General features: G+C 32.9%; 1 protein-coding gene across 1 annotated transcript; it reads left to right on the top strand.

Annotated features, from left to right (window-relative positions):
- The first annotated feature begins 2,110 nt into the window (after positions 1-2,110).
- LOC135844100 (signal transducer and activator of transcription 5B-like) lies at positions 2,111-18,027 on the top strand. The gene is made up of 12 exons (XM_065362209.1): positions 2,111-2,309; positions 8,054-8,334; positions 8,428-8,621; positions 8,734-8,907; positions 9,876-9,996; positions 12,700-12,857; positions 12,947-13,306; positions 13,405-13,551; positions 13,647-13,777; positions 13,896-14,051; positions 17,311-17,521; positions 17,611-18,027. The coding sequence occupies exons 2-12, from the start codon at positions 8,101-8,103 to the stop codon at positions 17,753-17,755; spliced, it is 2,031 nt and encodes a 676-aa protein (XP_065218281.1). The 5' UTR covers positions 2,111-2,309; positions 8,054-8,100; the 3' UTR covers positions 17,756-18,027.
- Positions 18,028-18,685: the final 658 nt, after the last annotated feature.

Here is an 18,685-nt window from a genome sequence, read left to right as displayed (position 1 = left end):
CTTATTTCATTTTAGGCAGAAATGTGTTGAAGAAATTATGGAACGTTTCTTCGAAGAATTCAAGGACTGAAATACCTACCTAATCGTTTTAGATGTGACTGTTTACGATCTGATCGGGACCGGAATTCTCAAAAAGCCTATAATCTGAAACCCCTATAAAGAAAATTTATTTTCAGGTTGATTTTTGGTGAATTTTTGAAAATTTTAGAATTGGCCATTTTCGCGATTACTGGTAATAAGTATGCTTTAAAAAAATCAATATTATTTCACCTTAAAATAGTTGGAAATTAGTCCTGATTAATACTCGTATCAACTCCCCCAAACTGAATTTCACAATTTCTAGTCATTCTGGAGCCTCCAGCAGCAAGATTTTCAATTTCTCCAGAATTTTAAAATTTAATTATAATTACCAACCATACACCTATCTAAAAAACGTTGAAAATAATTTGGACACCCAAAAATAAAATTTTTGACTTATTCTCGATCTTTAGGAGCTCAAATTAATGTTCGTCAGTCGTCTCACAGTGACTCGGATGACGAAAAAAGGCGCGCATGGCGTTTTACAACAAAACTATGACCACATCAAGAGTTGAAAGTGGTAATCTTGTAGTAATTTTCAACGAGAAATTCGAATCCGATGCATTTTTTTTTCGTCAGACTCCTTAAAGGAGTGGTACATACCAGAATCAAATTTTGTAAAAATGAAAAAAAATCGAGTGATATGTCAAAATATAGGTTTTTTGGGGTCGAGAAACACGAATCTGAGGTCCTTTTTCCCTCAGACCCCTTGGAGGCCCTTGGGGAAGTGCTACCAAAATCAAATTTTCAAAAATGAAAAACATTGAGTGATATGTCAAAATACAGGTTTTTTGGGTCGAGAAACACAAATCTGAGGTCTTTTTTTTCTCTCAGACCCCTTGGGGGCCCTTGGGGAGGTGCTACCAAAATCAAATTTTGTAACAATAAAAAAAAATCGAGTTATATGTTAAAATATAGGTTTTTTGGATCGAGAAACGCGAATCTGAGGTACTTTTTTTCTTCAGTCCCCTCGAAGGCCCTTGGGGAGGTGCTACCGAAATCAAATTTTGAAAAATCAAAATCTAGATTTTTGGTTGAGGGGTTTTATTAGTCAGTTTTTCAATCATTCGACCCGATATCGTCGGTTATTTTATATTATAACTTGAAAAATCGCACCTAATCGCAAAGTAACTAACCACGCCCAAATTCTACACACTTCAACACACATTTTCACGCAATCACGGTTTTGAAGGTAGTTGAATGAAAAAACTTATGCCTTATTCACTTACAATTACTTCACGTTAATTTAGTTAAAATGTATTCGCGTTTGAGACGAGATACCTCAAGAATGGTAGCACCTCTCCAAAGGCCCCCGAGGGGTCTGAGAGAAAAAAGGACCTCAGATTCGTGTACCTCAACCCAAAACACCTATATTTTAACATATCACTCGATTTTTTTCATTTTTACAAAATTTGATTTTGGTAGCACCTTCCCATGGGGTCTGAGGGACAAAAAGATCTCAGATTCGTGTTTCTCGATCCAAAAAACCTACATTTTAACATATCACGTTCGATTTTTTTTTTCATTTTTACAAAATTTAATTTTGGTACCACCCCCCTAAGGGATCTGGCGAAAAAAAAGGCATCGAATTCGGATTCCTCGTTGAAAATTACTACGAAATCACTACTTTCAACTCTTGATATGGTCATAGTTTTGTTGCGAGACGCCAAGCGCGCCTTTTTTCGCCATCCGAGTCACTGTGCGTCTTCTGAAGGAATTTTAAAGTTCTGGACAGATCGAAAATCTGGCTGGTCGAGGCTTCAGAATTGCTCCAAAAATGGTAAAATTTTGATTATTGGAGGGTTGGTTCTAAGCTGTGCAAATTTCAAATATTTCCCTACGAACAGACAATTTCCGAATTTTTCCCCTTACTTATAGATGAATACGTAGCTCAAACCAGGCATATGTATAATATGTTAGTTACAAAAACACACTCAGGTGCTACTATAGGCTACTGCTACATCATTCGAATAGTATTCGATCATCTCGAGTGGGATTCTCTTTACTATTGGTCGAGACTCGATAGTAAATTGCAAACGGTTAATTACACGAGCAGAGTACTTGAACTGCGCATGATCTATCCATTCGTATATAAAATATAATAGCCAATTTTTTTCTTCTCAATTTGTGGTTAAAAGTGAAGTCGTATCGGTAGTGATTACTCGAAAGCTTCGGTTTTTGAAAATTTCTGTGCTTGTATTTTTACATTCGAAGGTTGGCCTATTAGAACGGTGAGCATTTTTTTGTATAGCAAAGTACTCGTAGATAATTTGTAATTAGATATTATGTGATAAATATTCGTCACTTAGTTTAATTAATTAGGTAGGTATCGTTATTGTGAACTACCTACGCATAAATGGAAAATTTTCAAGTACTCGCCTATAACAGGTACCTACACTAATTTCTATCAATCTCGAGTACATAAACTATACGTAAGTATAAAGATGAACAGAGGTTTAATGAGCAGCTGACAAATTTTTAAGTCACACAGAGATTAAGTATCGATAGAGCATACAAAAATACGCTGACAAGCCAAACTTCTAATGCTGAATTTCATTTTTCAATATTTAATAATTTTTTGTAATTTAAACTTGACCTGCAGTTATTGTTCATCAGAAAATCAGAATGTGACGTAGGTAGGTAATCGAAGTATATAAAGATCAAATTTAGGTACCTATACCTTATGAATAGGCCAATCCTTTTTTTAATTTTCCAAAATCAATTTTTTGTAGCTTTGAGCAGTTCTAATTCTAGAACTTTTTACAGATTTATGGATTTTTTTAGTTTTGAAGAAAAAATGCTCAATTTTTTGGGGAGGGAGGAATAAAAATTTCAACGTAAAAAAATTTAAATTTTGAATCAATCAAAAAACTGCTGGAGACTTCAGAACAGCTCGAAACACCATCAATCGGTTTGGGATATCGAATACATAGTACATAGATACAAACTACATTTTGATTTATATTTCAATTTGACCAAATTTTAAATTTTTTATAGAAAAGAAAATGAGCAAAGTTTGAGTTTCAAAACGTTTATTAAAAATTGAAAGATGAATTGAGATTGATGTTGCATTTTTGATTGGTTTATCGATTTTTCTTCGTCCCCAAAAATTTAAGATGGAAGAAGCTTGAAACTCTCATTTTAACTTTCTGCATGACCGTCCAGCTTTTTATAATAGGTAAGTGTTGAGTACCTTGGTACATACAGAAAATGAAGGCCAATATTTGAAAAAATTACATCGATGTCATCCTTTTTAAATCTTCCTTACAACAATCTAATTTTTGAAATGGAATTTTAATTGGTACCTCAACCTTTTGAAGGCAAGGGAATTGTAACAGAAAGTTTCTTCGGATGGTAATCAACGATTGAAAATCAAACGCGGTTTAGCAACCATCAAAGCTATAAAATAACGTGGCAATTAATTTGCAAACAAATGCACTTTGTTCATAAATTTTCCTTCAGTCAAGATAAGAATTGATTGAATAGGTACCTACCTATACTTAATTTGAGTTTTTTTGGCTAATTTTCAAATTGGTTCAGTAACTTATCGAAATATGGATTTTCCCTCAATGTTTTATTTATTTTTCCTTGGAAACAAATCGCAATATGAATATTTTTTTGACGTCGATATCAAATAAAGTCTTATACAAATCAGCGTAATCGTTTGCTATTATAGATAAACACTCTAGCGAATATATACTCAATGATCTAATGATTCAAAGTCATACTGAATCATTTATATAAACTAATCTTTTTCAAAATATATATGATCATGATTTTCTCGAGAATAAAAAATAATAAGAGACTAACATTTGTAAGATTAGATAGGTGAATAGTGAAATTTGTTTGGAAAGTGAACGATTATTTGATACGTAGTTGATCGCTGAATATATGTACCTACCTATTAGTTAATAATTATAAATTATAATATTAATTTGGAATGATTAGACAAATTAATCAGGCACATGACGTAACTTGAAAAACGTCTAAATTGAAGATAGGTAGTAACACGTAGGTAGGTAGGTACCTAGTACCTACCTACCTATCTGGGTTGGTATGGATTTTTTAACCAGTTTAAACTTTAATTAGACATGGTTGGATAGTTTTTTTTATTGACGATGACGTCGATGACCTATGACTACCGCAAAAAGAAATATGATTCTCAGTTCTCTACCTGGAATAGGTTCCTATTTATATCTACTTTTAATATTCACCCACTGATTTTTCTAACCTTTGCTCTGACTGACTCTAAATATTCTTACTCTCATGATTTTAATCTGATGGTGATTTTTACAACTAGGTACCGAAAGAAATAGGTAGCTTCAAAAATAAGTTCCATCTCAATGAAACGATTTATCAACTTTGTTCCTAATTTTCTCAGGTAGCCTATACTCACTTGCTAGGTGTCTATTACCTACACTAGGATACGATTTTGAACTTTTTGGGTGTGTTTGAGTTGAAAATGGGCTTAATCGATAATTTAGACCCTAAAACAAAAAACAGAGTGGAGTTTTTCAATTCGAGTTGTTTTTGTGGTCAGGAGAGATGATCAAAGTTGCAAAAAAGGCCATTTTTGCCCTACTTCAAGAGTTTGTAGCGACATCAGTATTGTTTTGCGGAAAAAACCAATGCCATTTTCGGATTCTACGCACTTTTTTAAGTAAACTACTTTCCCCGATTTTTGATTCTCGAAGTTTCAAGCACATAAGACCAATTTTTCTAAATACAAAAAAGTCAATTTGAACTTCGGGTGAACACAGTTCCGCGCCACGATTACGTGGTGGAAAAACGCCAGCATCGCGCGCTCTGAGTTTTAAAATATTATGCAAATAAAAATCTTCCGTATGCCCTTGAAACTTCAAAAATCAAAAATCTGGGAAAGTAGTTTACTTGAAAAAGTGCGTAGAATCCGAAAATGAACTTGGTTTTTTTCGCAAAACAATACTGATGTCGCTACAAACTCTTGAACTAAGACAAAAACGGTCATTTTTGCAACTTTGGTCATCTCTCCTGACCACAAAAACAAGTCAAACAACTTAATTGAAAAACCCCACTCTGCTTTTTGTTTTAGGGTCTAAAGTATCGATTAAGTCCATATCAATAAAACATCGAATAATGCATCATGGAGGCAAATTCTAGGGTAGCTACAGCTTAATTCTATTTTTTGATTTTCGGTGAATTTTTAAAATTTTGGCTCATTTTGCAAGAAAAAAAATCAAAATTTGATCGAAATTATAGTAGAAAGTTTAAATTTGATTTGTATCCTACTTTCGACTCCCGAAATCAATTGGTGGTGAGATAGAGCTATTTTAGGTGAATTTCTCCAGTCAGGGAAAAAGTATTGAAGTAATCTTTTTGCCATTTGGCCTCAAGTTCCTATTTTTCGAGTGAATGTGTGAGAATATGGCAAAGGAGGAAAGGAGGAAAATCACCCACGTGACTGGCGCCCATTTCCTGTAGGAGAGTAGGTTCGAATACGAGAAATAAAGAGCTCTAAATTCTGAAAAAAATGCATTAGATAATTTTTTCACGAGTTAATTTTCAAGAAGGAGAGGAAGGTTAAAAATATATTTTCCTGGGCCTCGTGACGACTATCTGAGTTTCTGATACTTATTGAGTCAAGACTATTCAAAAAACTGGAAACAAATTATCAATTCTCAATGCTTATACTCATCTCTAGTAAATTCTAACGTTTAAAAACGAGAAAAATAGATGAATTGCTAAACTTAGGTAGGTACCTACGTCAAACTATCAAAAATTTAGGATAAAATGATGAATTCTGGAAATTATACGAAATACATTATTTAAAATGGGTTTTACAATTTTACCTATCATATTTTTTCTAGCATTGGAAAAAATCCTACCTATTGACTTTTCTGATATCACGTCAGATTTTAAAAACTGATGATCTGTTCTCGAAACTGAAATTTCACTATTAAAAAACTGTCAACAAAAAAAAGGTGGGTATATCCATGATTTAATTTTTCGAGAACTAAAAAAATTCATCAAATTTCAGTTTTTTATCTCAATCCTCAAATTTTGAGGTTTTCATTAAAAATAATCCAAATATGAATTTTCGAAATTTGGCTAAAAATATCTAAAAATTAAAGCCAAAGTTTATGAAACTGAAAGGAGGAGTATCGTAAGGCCATTTTTTGGGCCTGGACAGTTATCGACTCAACCTGTCTTAAAATGTTGTAATAAATGTCCCAAATACGAATCCGTGGTTAATTGACCCAAAATGACCACTTTTTGGGCTCCAGGGGTTCCCAAAGTTGTGAATAAATAAAGAATTTTAGGAACCACTGAGTATTATTTTCAAAAACTTTTTCAGCGTAATATATCTGTTTGAACCTGATAAACGTTATGCGAGGTGATTTTTCTATTTTCGACCCTCGGGGGCAAAAATAAGGGGGGGGGTTTGATTTTTTGAAAATTTTGGAACCACCATTTTGGACCTACCCCTTTGAGCCCCACTAAAAAGCTTTTTACCGTTGATTAGTATCTAAAAGTCGTCCATCTTACCAAATTTTGTACTCAAAAATCCATTTTTCCAATTTTTCGTCATTTCGATATTTTGGGAACCCCTGGAAAACTAGAAACCTGCGATTTGCGCCAAACGTAACTTTTTAAGGTACACATTCAATAATCTCGATGAAAAAGTAAAATTAGGCTCCCTGTATATTCGTAATTTTGAACCCCTTTTTTAGAACCCCACACTTTAGGCACCCCTAAAAAAGGCGTTTATGCATATTTTTTCAAATAAATTGAAGAATTTATTTTTGAAACACACTAGCAAGTGCTCGATAATTCTTCATATGATTTTTTCCTGTAACATTCAAAATTCAGCGATTTTGGGTCAAATTCTGAGATTTAACTCTTCGAAAAGACGTGAAAATAACGTTTTCACAATTTCAACGAAGTAAAAATGTCAGAATTTGACCCCAAATAGCTCAATTTTGAATGTTATAGGAAAAAATCATATGAAAAACTATCGAGTACTTTTGCTAGTGTGTTCCAAATGTAAATTCTTCAAATTATTTGAAAAAATATGCATAAAAGCCTTTTTTAGGGGTGCCTAAAGTGGGGGGATCTAAAATAAGGGTTCAAAATTACGAATATGCAGGGAGCTTAATTAAACTTTTTCATTTGGATAGTTGAATATATACCTAAAAGCGTTACGTTCGGCGCAAATCGCAGGTTTCTAGTTTTCCAGGGGTTCCAAAAATATCGAAATTGCAAAAAATTGGAGAATTGGATTTTTGAGTACCAACGTAAAATTTTATTGAGCTCAAAATTTTTGGTAAGATGGACGCCTTTTAGATACTAATTAACTGTCAAAAGCTTTTTAGTGGGGCTCAAAGGGGTAGGTCCAAAATTGTGGTTCCAAAATTTTCAAAAAATCAAAACCTCCCAATTTCTGCCCCCGAAGGTCAAAATTATAAAAATCATCTCGCATGACGTTTATCAGGTTCAAACAGATATATTACGCTAAAAAAGTTTTTGAAAATAATACTCAGTGGTCAGTGGTTCCTAAAATTATTTCTTTATTCGCAACTTTGGGAACCCCCGGAGCCCAAAAAGTGGTCATTTTGGATCAACTAACTACGGATTCGTATTTGGTATATTTATTACAACATTTTAAGAGTGGTCGAGTCGATAACTGTCCGGGCCCAAAAAATGGCCTTATCGATACTCCTCAGCTTTGAGCAGTCGATTTTTTTCTGCAAAAATTTTCCAAATTTTAAAAACATAATCCTCCTCATCCTTCCACTCCACATTTTTTCGACTAATTGGGAATCTCCCATCCGAACGGATATCCTCATTTGTTGGTAAAATGATGTGATATGGACTGATAAGTGATAAGCTATGACCGGATGAATAATTCATTCTAAGAAAAGCGTCCTACGGGAAACACCTCACGCGTTTTCATTATTCTATATTTTAATGAACGAATATCGATATTTTGTTTTAGTTGTGAATGTAATTTAATCACCGAAGCAGCCTTATAGTTTTATTAAAATGAGCCAGACAACGCCAGGTGAGCCGCAGCCGGAGCCACCCTTCCACAGCATAGCGGATTATGGGCATCATGATCGATGCGTTTATGCAGCTGATGACGCTTTACTTCGGACAAAATCTGCTCTTGAAAACTCGTACTGTGATTGGGAGGAGTTCCGTAGGTTACTGCCATATATGCAGGGATATGCAACTACTCCAGAATTGGCTCAAATGAATATAGAAATGTTACAAGTGGTATGTTTCAACATTTTTTATGGTAGGCTATAGGTAGGTATGCAGATAGTTACCGACATAAGTAGTTGTAATATTCATTGATGAAATTCTCAGATATCCAATTTGATCCAACACTTGTCGAACGTCACCGAAGAATTAACGCGTACTGTTAGCTTATGCGCCGATGTTATTGATACCCTTATCATTGAACTGAACAAAGATCTTAGCATATGGAAGAGAAGCCAGCAGTTGGCCGGTAATGGATACAGACAATTTAGCGTTAAACATTTGGACATCATACAATTAAGGTAAGTTACTATGATTTGCATTGCATTGAACCAGTGTTTGCTATAAGGATGTGTAGGTAAATCAGGTTCTTATAATATGAATGCTAAAGTGCTATACTTATTATTTTTGTAGATGTGATAGCGCAGGCAGGATAGTTGGTATGACTTCGAGATATATTAAAGAAACGGAAAGTATCATTGTTCATTTGACCAAGCACTATGGACAAGAGCCATTATTCAATGTTATCAACGTTTTACGTGAATTGTCTGCACACTTTAAAGCGAAATTATCTTTATTATTTGGAACGTAAGTTGATTGGATTTTATATTAGTACGTACTTCTATAATTATTTTACTTCTATACCAAATTTCTTAAGATCATAGGCATTTTTTTTTGCATGGAACAATCTCCGAAAACGAGGGAACCTTTGAAACTCGCAGTTTCCGATTTGGACGAAACCAAGCTAGATGGAAAAAGAATGTCCTAAAATTTCGAACGGTGAATTTCAGTTTTGAATTTTTGACAATTTTTTGACGATTATTTAAAAAAAAAAAAAAAAAACCGTTTTAAAGGTGATTTTCTAACTTTTATAAAGTAGGTACCTACAGGTTTTTTTTTTAGTAAAAAGAACCAATACCAAGTGTTTAAAAATCCCCCTTGAAACAGCTTTTTAAAATTTTTAAAAATTTGTTGTAAAATCCAAAAATGAATTTCAGTACTGTTTGCAGTTTTGGTGAGATTCAGAATCTGGCCTTTCGTTCAAATCGAAGAGAGTGAGCTCAAAAAGGATCTCTTAATGTAAGATTTTTTTCATCATTTGCCAGAATTTTCTGCTAATTGACAAATTTCTCCTACAATTTTGAGGTTGACTATTATGAAAAACAAAAAAAGCAATCTTGAATTTGGTTGATTTTGTAAGAATTTTCATCAAGACATTGATAATGTTTGGGTTTTATCAATGAAATTAAAAAGTACATCTTTGGGATTCATCAAATAAATTCTTGGTACTTATTAAAAAATGATGAATGGATTCAACATCCAACATCATCATTCAAAGAATTGAAAAAAAACCTTAATCAGAGAAAAAAACGAACCAGATCATTAATCACTATAGATTCAATAGTGTAATACGAGTATTAATTCTAAGAAATTACGTGCATTTATTGTAAGTAGACACGTCTTTTGATTCGGATGTATTTTTATAATCACATCCGGTATCACTTACTCATTGAATGATTCACACTAATCAGATATTTATTTCCATTTATATACAGCACGTTTCTCATCGAGGAGCAACCTCCTCAGATAATGAAGACGAATACTAGGTTCTCACCCCAATTGAAAGTACGTTGGTTGATTGGAAATAAGATACATGAGTATTTCAAGATGTCAGAGGTAGGTAAAATATTACTAGCTGACAGTTTAAAATAATTGCAGAAAAGATTTTAAAAAATTCAAGGTTTTACTTTTTTTTTTTTTTTGAACGCAAACTCTAGACCTTAATAATTTGTTATATCGCCGAGAAAGATGGAATAAGTATGTCTTAATACCCCCTTCCCCCATAGACAAAATTTCGAGTGCGATAGTTCTTTTATATGGATTTTTAAATATTGAAAAAAAAAATCGGAAAAGCTGCCATTAGAGCTGATTTTTAAACATTTTTATAAAATATTTGTGAATTCAATCAAAAAGCTCCTGTATCAATAATTAAATAGGTACCTAGCTTGTTTTGACCCTCCAATTCAAAAACTACCATTTTCAATCATTTTGAAGCAGGATGCAGGAATCTGGCGAATTTTTAATTTTCTTCTGAGTTTAAGATCAATTTTGAGAAATAGTGAGCATATTAATAATCAGAAAAGGTGAAAATATGCAACAAAAATATAGAGTACCAAATCCAACAGGAAAAAACGTCATTTAAAAAAAAAAAATGTGGATGAAAATAGTCGGGGAGCCCACTTAAGGATAAATTGCACCCCCCCCCCGTCGATCCCCCGGGACAACTTTTTTCTTAAAGGGGGAGTCCTAAGGAACATTTCTAGCCCTTGTACTCAAAAAAAAAAGTGGCCCTACATACAAAATGGCGGCCATTTTGATTGACAGGTCAGCCGAAATCGCAGATTTTGCGTTCCAACATAGGACTTGCACAAAATTTTTCAAACTGTACAAAGGTAGATCGAAAGATCAAGCAAAAATGTATCACCTGTCAAAATTTCAAGTGCTAAAGTGCATTTTCGATTTTTGGTGAATTTTTGAAAATCAAATTTAGGCCAAAAATGAAGGAAAAAATCAAAATTTTACCAAATTGACTAAGAAAGCTGAAATTTGGGATACACCCTATTTTCGACATGCCAAATCGATTGGAAACTGTTTCAACCCGTTTTGAGCAGTTCTGGAGCCTCCAGCAGATTTTCTAAACTCGAAATTCCCACAAAATTTCACCAAAATGGAGTTGGAAAGTTGAAATTTATTCTGCAAACTAATTTCAATACGGTACGAAGTCAACTGCAAGGGGATTTCAAGTCCTTTTGTGGCATCCAGCGATTTTTTGAAAATTACTGGAGACTCCAGTAGATTTTTGAAACTTCAAATTTCCTAAAAATTTCACCAAACCGAGATGGAAAGTCAAAATTCATTCTGCAATTTAATTTTAATACACTACGAAGTCGTCTGCTGGTGGATTTCAAGTGGTTTTGGAGCCTCCAGCCGCTTTTTGAAAGGTCGTATGGTGTTTTTTGGAAAATTCAAATTTCCAAGAAGTAGCTGGAAGCTTCAAAACCATTTAAAACCATTTAAAACCACCATGTAGTCGACTTCATATCGTATTGAAATCAGTTTGCGAAGTAAATTTCAGGTTGCCAACTCCATTTGGTAAAATGTTGAGGAAATTTCAAGTTTCGAAAATCTACTGTAGGTTCCAGTAATTTTCAATAAGACGCCGGAGGCTCCAAAATGGTTTGAACGCACCTGAAGTCGTCTTCAGAGGGTGTTAAAATTGGAGTGTATAGTAAATTTCAGCTTTCCATCTCCATTTGATGAAATTTTTAGGAAATTTGAAGTCTCAAAAATCTACTGGAGGCTCCAGTAATTTTCAAAAAATCGCTGGATGCCACAAAATGACTTGAAATCCCCTTGCAGTTGACTTCGTACCGTATTGAAATTAGTTTGCAGAATAAATTTCAACTTTCCAACTCCATTTTGGTGAAATTTTGTGGGAATTTCGAGTTTAGAAAATCTGCTGGAGGCTCCAGAACTGCTCAAAACGGTTTGAAACCGTTTCCAATCGATTTGGCATGTCGAAAATAGGGTGTATCCCAAATTTCAGCTTTCTTGGTCAATTTGGTAAAATTTTGATTTTTTCCTTCATTTTTGGCCTAAATTTGATTTTCAAAAATTCACCAAAAATCAAAAAACGCACTTTAGCACTTGAAATTTTGACAGGTGATAAATTTTTGCTAGATCTTTCGATCTACCTTTGTACAGTTTGAAAAATTTTGTGCAAGTCCTATGTTGGAACACAAAATCTGCGATTTCGGCTGACCTGTCAATCAAAATGGCCGCCATTTTGTATGTAGGGCCACTTTTTTTTTGAGTACAAGGGCTAGAAATGTTCCTTAGGACTCCCCCTTTAAGAAAAAAGTTGTCCCGGAGGATCGACGGGGGGGGGGGTGCAATTTATCCTTAAGCGGGCTCCCCGACTAAAATGGGTAAGTATGAAAATAAATTATGAAAAAAGTAGGTACTCACAGGTAATTAAACTGATCCAGAAAAGTTTTTTTTTTTTATCACTTATCCATTCTTTTGATTACTTTTAAAATTGGGATTTTTTAAACATTCATCCAAATTCTTTACAATTTACTTACAGGATATACAAATGAACTCATCTGATGAATATTGTTGCTAACTTTTTGATGTAGGTAGAGGTACCAGGTACTCAACCTACATCTAAATGCACAGTATCCTTCAATAATCATAATTTCAACTTTTCTCCCTTTAAAAGGCACCAACTCTTTGTTTTTCCCGTTATCCTAATTTCTTTTAATTTCGATTTAAAAAAACATAATTATCATAATTCATCTCGATTTAACGTTGTTATAGCCAAAAGTGTCGGTAATCATTATAAACGAAAATCAAGCTAATAATTTCGTAAGGACGAATAAAATACCATCACCAAATCTTTACATCGGTGAAATATCTGGCGAATTTGGAACATTGAGCTGTGATTTGAAAACAAATCAGTGTTCGTTGATATTCAAGTAAGTGCAGCAGAATTTTTCAAAATGAAAAGCACTGCACGAATCGTTTCTAACGAACTATCGTGAATTTTGTTCTTATTATATTACAGAAACATGCTATTGAAAAAGATTAAACGAGCTGAGAAAAAAGGCTGCGAATCAGTAGTCGATGAAAAATTCGCTCTATTGGTTTTTCTGCGCTGCAAAGTCGACGACAGCATAGATGTATTCGCGAGCGCGATGTCGTTACCGGTCACTGTTATTGTGCATGGAAATCAAGAAGCTCATGCTTGCGCCACGATTACGTGGGATAATGGAACGGCCGATCTGAACCGGCAAAAATTTTTTGATGTACCGGATGAAGTACCTTGGCCACTGGTGGCATCCTTTTTAAACATGAAGATGTACTCGGCTGTCGGTAGAGAATTAACTGAACAAAATATCAGTTATTTAGCGGAAAAATTGTTTGGGTAAGTGTTTCAACGGCTCGTTATTCTTGAACTGGGTATCTTTCCGAATTGAAATTTGTTTGTAGATATTTAAAACTGAATTTTTTTTCTCTGCCTAGGTGGAAACAAGATTACCGTTCGTCGACTCTAACGTGGAATAGATTCGCTAAAGAAGTGTTGCCCGGACGTAGTTTCACGTTCTGGGATTGGTTTTACTCCAAAATGAAATTAACAAAAGACCATTTGAAAGAGTTATGGAAGGAAGAGTAAGCGTTATGATTTCCTAGATTAATTTTAATTGTAGATATCTTCATAATGAAACTATTTTTTTAAATTAAATTTTCTGAACCGATTGTTACAGTAAAATAGTAGGATTTATAGGGAAACAACACGCCGAAGAACTGCTGCAAAGATGCTGCGTTGGCACGTTTATGTTGCGATTTTCAGATTCCGAATTAGGAGGTATTTCGATATCCTGTGTTACAACAGCTGGTATGCAATCATTTAAATATATTTTCAATCTCGTCTCCCTCTTATTATTAGATGGAGATTTTTCAACACATCAAATCGATAATTTACAAATTATTTACCTACCTATTTTTATTTGTAGAAAACGGGTTCGCAAAAGTCAAATCGGTGCTTCCTTATACCAACAAAGATTTAGTCATGAAATCTTTACCGAATAGGTTAAACGATCTCGATAATTTATCCTACTTGTATCCTGATATACCGAAACATAACGCTTTCAGCGATCACTATACTAAAGGTAAGTATCTGATAGACATTTGCCAGAAAATTTGACTGCCTAATTTTTGATATCTGCCAATCTGATTGAATTGATTTGCACCAAATTTCAATCCGATCAGGATCAGAACGATTAAGAACAAAAACAAGCTCTCAGCAAACTACCTTAACTACCCTTCTTCCCAACAATAAAAATAAACGCACAAAACAGTTATTATTATTACTACATTCGAAATGGGAAATTCTTATTTAAAAACTGGAGTTCTTCATCTAATTTTGAACATTGAATTAAAAATTTTTACGATTGAAATTTCATTGTTTCTAATCCATCAAGCAATCTGGGCTCCTTCTTCGTCCCTCGTTCCATGTTCAAAAAATGAAACATAGAACTCAAAAAAAAAATTTAAATGCAATAAAAGCCCAAAATATTGAGAAAGGTTCCATTTAGCAAAATCGTAATTTTTTCAAGTATTCAAAATAAAAGAAAACTTTAAATAGCTAGGTACCTATTGACTGGAAAAAATATATCGATGAAATTATATTGATGTGGTGTTTGAAAAAAGAGAAAAGTGAAATCAAAAAAATTCGTAAATTTCAAGTAGCTACAGTTAATTTTGAAATGGAAATTGAATTTTTGTTTCGTTATTTATTTAAAAAATAAATCAAAAGTGCAACGAAATACATAATACTATACGAGTACTTATCTAATATCTACTTGAAAAATATTATAAAAAAGAAGGAAAAATAACATGTAGGTAGGTAGGTAATTTAAAAATACAACCAAATACCACTAAAAAAAAAAAAAATGTTGAATAGATGAAAGTGTTGCCTACCTTTAAATTTGAAGGGGAAAATTACATTTTTCAAAATCAACGGTTAAATGTTGAAATTCATTTTTGTTTTCAGGGGTGGGTAGAACATCGAAAATTGTACAAAATTGTCCATTATGTATATCTTTTTGCCCAAGTTGTAAATTGCAGGGGCTATAAATGAATTTAAATTTCAAGAAATCGAAATAAAAATAATAATTGTGAAAATGTGTATCTAGTGCGTTGAAAAATCAATAAATGTGACGCGGCCAGCGATACCATACCATATGTCGGAAAACTTTTTTTTGAGATAATCGCGTTTTCATGGAAAAAGTCAGAAAATATCAAAAAAATTTTTTTGTCGATTCATATACTATGAAGCCTATACTTTGGAATGGGTGTACCCACCGATCTCAAACACGTCGTTTTAGTGGTGAAAAACCGGTTTTACAAAAGTGCTTTTCATAAAAAAATGTCAAAAAAAAAAAAAAAATTATGATGTAAAACCATTAAAAGATGAAGAAAATCAAAAAAAAAAAAAAAAAAAAAAATTTAAAAATGTTACAAAAATAACCCAAACTTTTAAACACGTTTTTCTCAGAATTTTGGTTTTTGAATTTCAAAAAATACGCAACTTTGAAATTTTGAAAATTTGTCAGATTTTAATATTTTGAAAATCTGTTTGCACCATTGAAAAGAGGAAGAAAAACACTACCAGAAACCACAATAAAACAAAAAAAATTTTTGCCGACATATGGTATGGTATCGCTGGCCGCGTCACAAATTTTGTTATGATCAATTTTTTTCTTACTCTGAAACTTGAAAAGTTTTCAGAATTAAAAAACTGCCAATTTAATCAAATTTTAGAGTGAGAAAAATTGATTATAGGTAGCTAAATTTTGTTTATTTTTGGACGCACTATTCATTTTCACATTTATTATTTTTCATCGCGGTTTCTTGAAAGTGAAAATTATCATTCATCAGTAGTCCCTTTTCAATTTGCAAAATGCAAATTAGGCGAAAAATAATAATTGTTCATTTGTTCGAAAAATAAAATCAGTAGGTACCTACTGATTATATTTATTAATTTTAATTTCAAACATTTTACTATAACTTTCGAATTTGAAGCTCTATAACTTAATCAGAAAAAATGAAGAACTCTCCAAAAATGTTGAAGAAGCATTGAAGTCCTTTTCACTAGCCCATTTCAACTTTCGAGTGCATAATAGTCTAAATAAAAAAGTACTGAATTACTAATCAATTGTTTCGTAATTTCGATATTTTGGGAACCCCTGAAAAAATGAAAACCTGCGATTTGCGCCAAACGTAACGTTTTGAAGTATATATTCAATTATCTAGATGAAAAAGTTCAATTAAGCTCCCTGTATATTCGTAATTTTGAACCCTTTTTTTGGAGCCCCACACTTTAGGCACCCCTAAAAAAGGCATTTTACCCATATTTTTTCAAATAATTTGAAGAAATTACATTTAAAACACCATAGCAAGTGTTCGATAATTTTACGTTTAATTTTTCCTGTAACATTCAAAATTGAGCTATTTGGGGTCAAATTTATCTGACATTATTACTTCGTTGAAATCGTGAAAACGTTATTTTCACGTCTTTTCAAAGAGTTAAAAATCTCAGAATTTGACCCAAAATAGCTCAATTTCGAATGTTACAGGAAAAAATCATATGAAAAATTATCGAGCACTTGCTAGTGTGTTTCAAAAATAAATTCTTCAATTTATTTGAAAAAATATGCATAAACGCCTTTTTTAGGGGTGCCTAAAGTGGAGGGTTCTAAAAAAGGGGTTCAAAATTACGAATATACAGAGAGCCTAATTTTACTTTTTCATCGAGATTATTGAATATATACCTTAAAACGTTACGTTTGGCGCAAATCGCAGGTTTCTAGTTTTCCAGGGGTTCCCAAAATTTTGAAATTGTGAAAAAATGGAAAACTGGATTTTTGAGTACCAGCGGAAAATTTTATTGAGCTCAAAATTTGGTAGGATGAAGGCCTTTTAGATACTAATAAACTGTAAAAAGTTTTGTAGGGGGGCTCAAAGGGGTAGGTTCAAAGTGGTGGTTCCAAAATTATCCAAAAATCAAAACCCCCCAATTTCTGCCCACAAGGGTCGAAAATAGGAAAATCACCCCGCATAACGTTAATCAAGTTCAAACAAATATTTTACGCTAAAAAAGTTTTTGAAAATAATACTCAGTGGTTCCTAAAATCGTTTTTTTATTCGCAACTTTGGGGACCCCTGGAGCCCAAAAAATGGTCATTTTGGGTTAACTAACCACGGATTCGTATTTGGGACATTTATTACACCATTTTTAGAGTGATCGAGTCGAAAACATAGGTGGCCTTATTGGGACCCCTCCTTTCTCAATTTTCCAAAAACTTTACACCCTGTTAGTTTTTTTTTTTAAATATAATACGTTAAATGTTATCTTGATAATTTCAGATCCACGTCGTACATCGTCAAATGGATATTACGGAACCGTACTGCACGATAAGATTGTTGAAGCAGGTAGTACTAATACAAACGCATTGAACCCTCCTATGCCCAACTTTGGAGGAAGTTCTCCTTATGGAGGTTCAAATGCATCGTATTCTGGTTCTCAGCCAAGCTCTCCCAGTGAAACAGTATCAGCGCCAGTAAGCAATCGAAATAGGTACGTACCTACATAATAGAAAATACTGAAAGCACGTTGCATTGCAACTTTAGAGAAAAAGTGTCCAATTATCTGATACGTGTTTTCAGCTACAATAGTATAACGTCAACTTCAACCCAAGAAGACCAACTCGCAGATCTCATGGATGTGCAGCCGAATTATACGATCAATGTCAGTCCACAGCAGTTAGAAACATTGATACAAGAGAGTATGAATATCGCAGATGGAATATAATACGATGAAGAAGTGGTTCAAATTATTCTTATCTCAATTTTCCTCCATTTCATTTAAATTATTTTACTGTCGAAGAAACAGTGCTCTCAAATAATATGTACATTCCCGTCAATTTACTTAATGGATAATATAAGTTTCCTGATATGTAATAGATATTGTTATTTTTTAATATTTGTACGCTGACGATTATTTGGATTATTTTATTACTAAGTTTTCTGATTCCTTCTATTCAACGTTTTTGTACCTACATAAAGTGTTTTTAAAATTTTAAAGCATTATATTATATTTAAAAAAAATTAAAATGTCGACAATTTTTTTCAAATTAGATCACGAACATTTACAAATTGCAAGGAATATCAATATATAAATAATCATGTAATGCAAATTTTCGATATTTGCATCATATGTAAAATTGAAAAGGTAAGCACAGATGACTGTTAGAAATTTTAACTGAACATTTTCGGGTAAAATTTACGACTTGGAGTTTTAAAATTTGCTTTTACTGGGAAAAATTAAAGATAGAAATACATATACAATAATACACAATTTTCTAAGATCCGGCCAAATAAATTTTAAATTCAGTTTTCATTCAAAAGAAAAAACTTCCAAATTTTAGGTGTGGTTTTGGAACCAGAATTCCAGAAATTTGATAATAGGTATTTTTTTTAAAGTATCAAATACATTATATTCTTTCATTACTTTTTAAATCTGAACTAAGTACGTAGTTATAAAAAAAAAAATCCATAAAAATTACCGTAACGTCCATCTCTTGAAACTGAAATATTAAAATTCGCGAAATTTCAAAAAAACACCCACACACGGAAATACGTCAACTTGAAAATTGAAGCCACATCACAATAAAACCATAAAATGAAAAACGAACTCATACAACACCAAAATTTCAATTAAAAAAAAACACGAAAAAACACG

The sequence above is a fragment of the Planococcus citri genome, chromosome 4 (assembly GCF_950023065.1).
Source record: "Planococcus citri chromosome 4, ihPlaCitr1.1, whole genome shotgun sequence".
Classification (NCBI taxonomy): domain Eukaryota; kingdom Metazoa; phylum Arthropoda; class Insecta; order Hemiptera; family Pseudococcidae; genus Planococcus; species Planococcus citri.
The sequence above is the reverse complement of the archived record's forward strand: the minus strand, read 5'-3'. Positions and strand labels throughout refer to the sequence as shown.

Coding starts and splice junctions, on each gene's coding strand:
- LOC135844100 (XM_065362209.1), top strand. CDS start 8,101: ATGAGCCAGACAACGCCAGGTGAGCCGCAGCCGGAGCCACCCTTCCAC. Junction 12,858..12,946: donor CAGTGTTCGTTGATATTCAA/GTAAGTGCAGCA, acceptor ATTATATTACAG/AAACATGCTATTGAAAAAGA. Junction 13,778..13,895: donor ATCCTGTGTTACAACAGCTG/GTATGCAATCAT, acceptor TTTTATTTGTAG/AAAACGGGTTCGCAAAAGTC.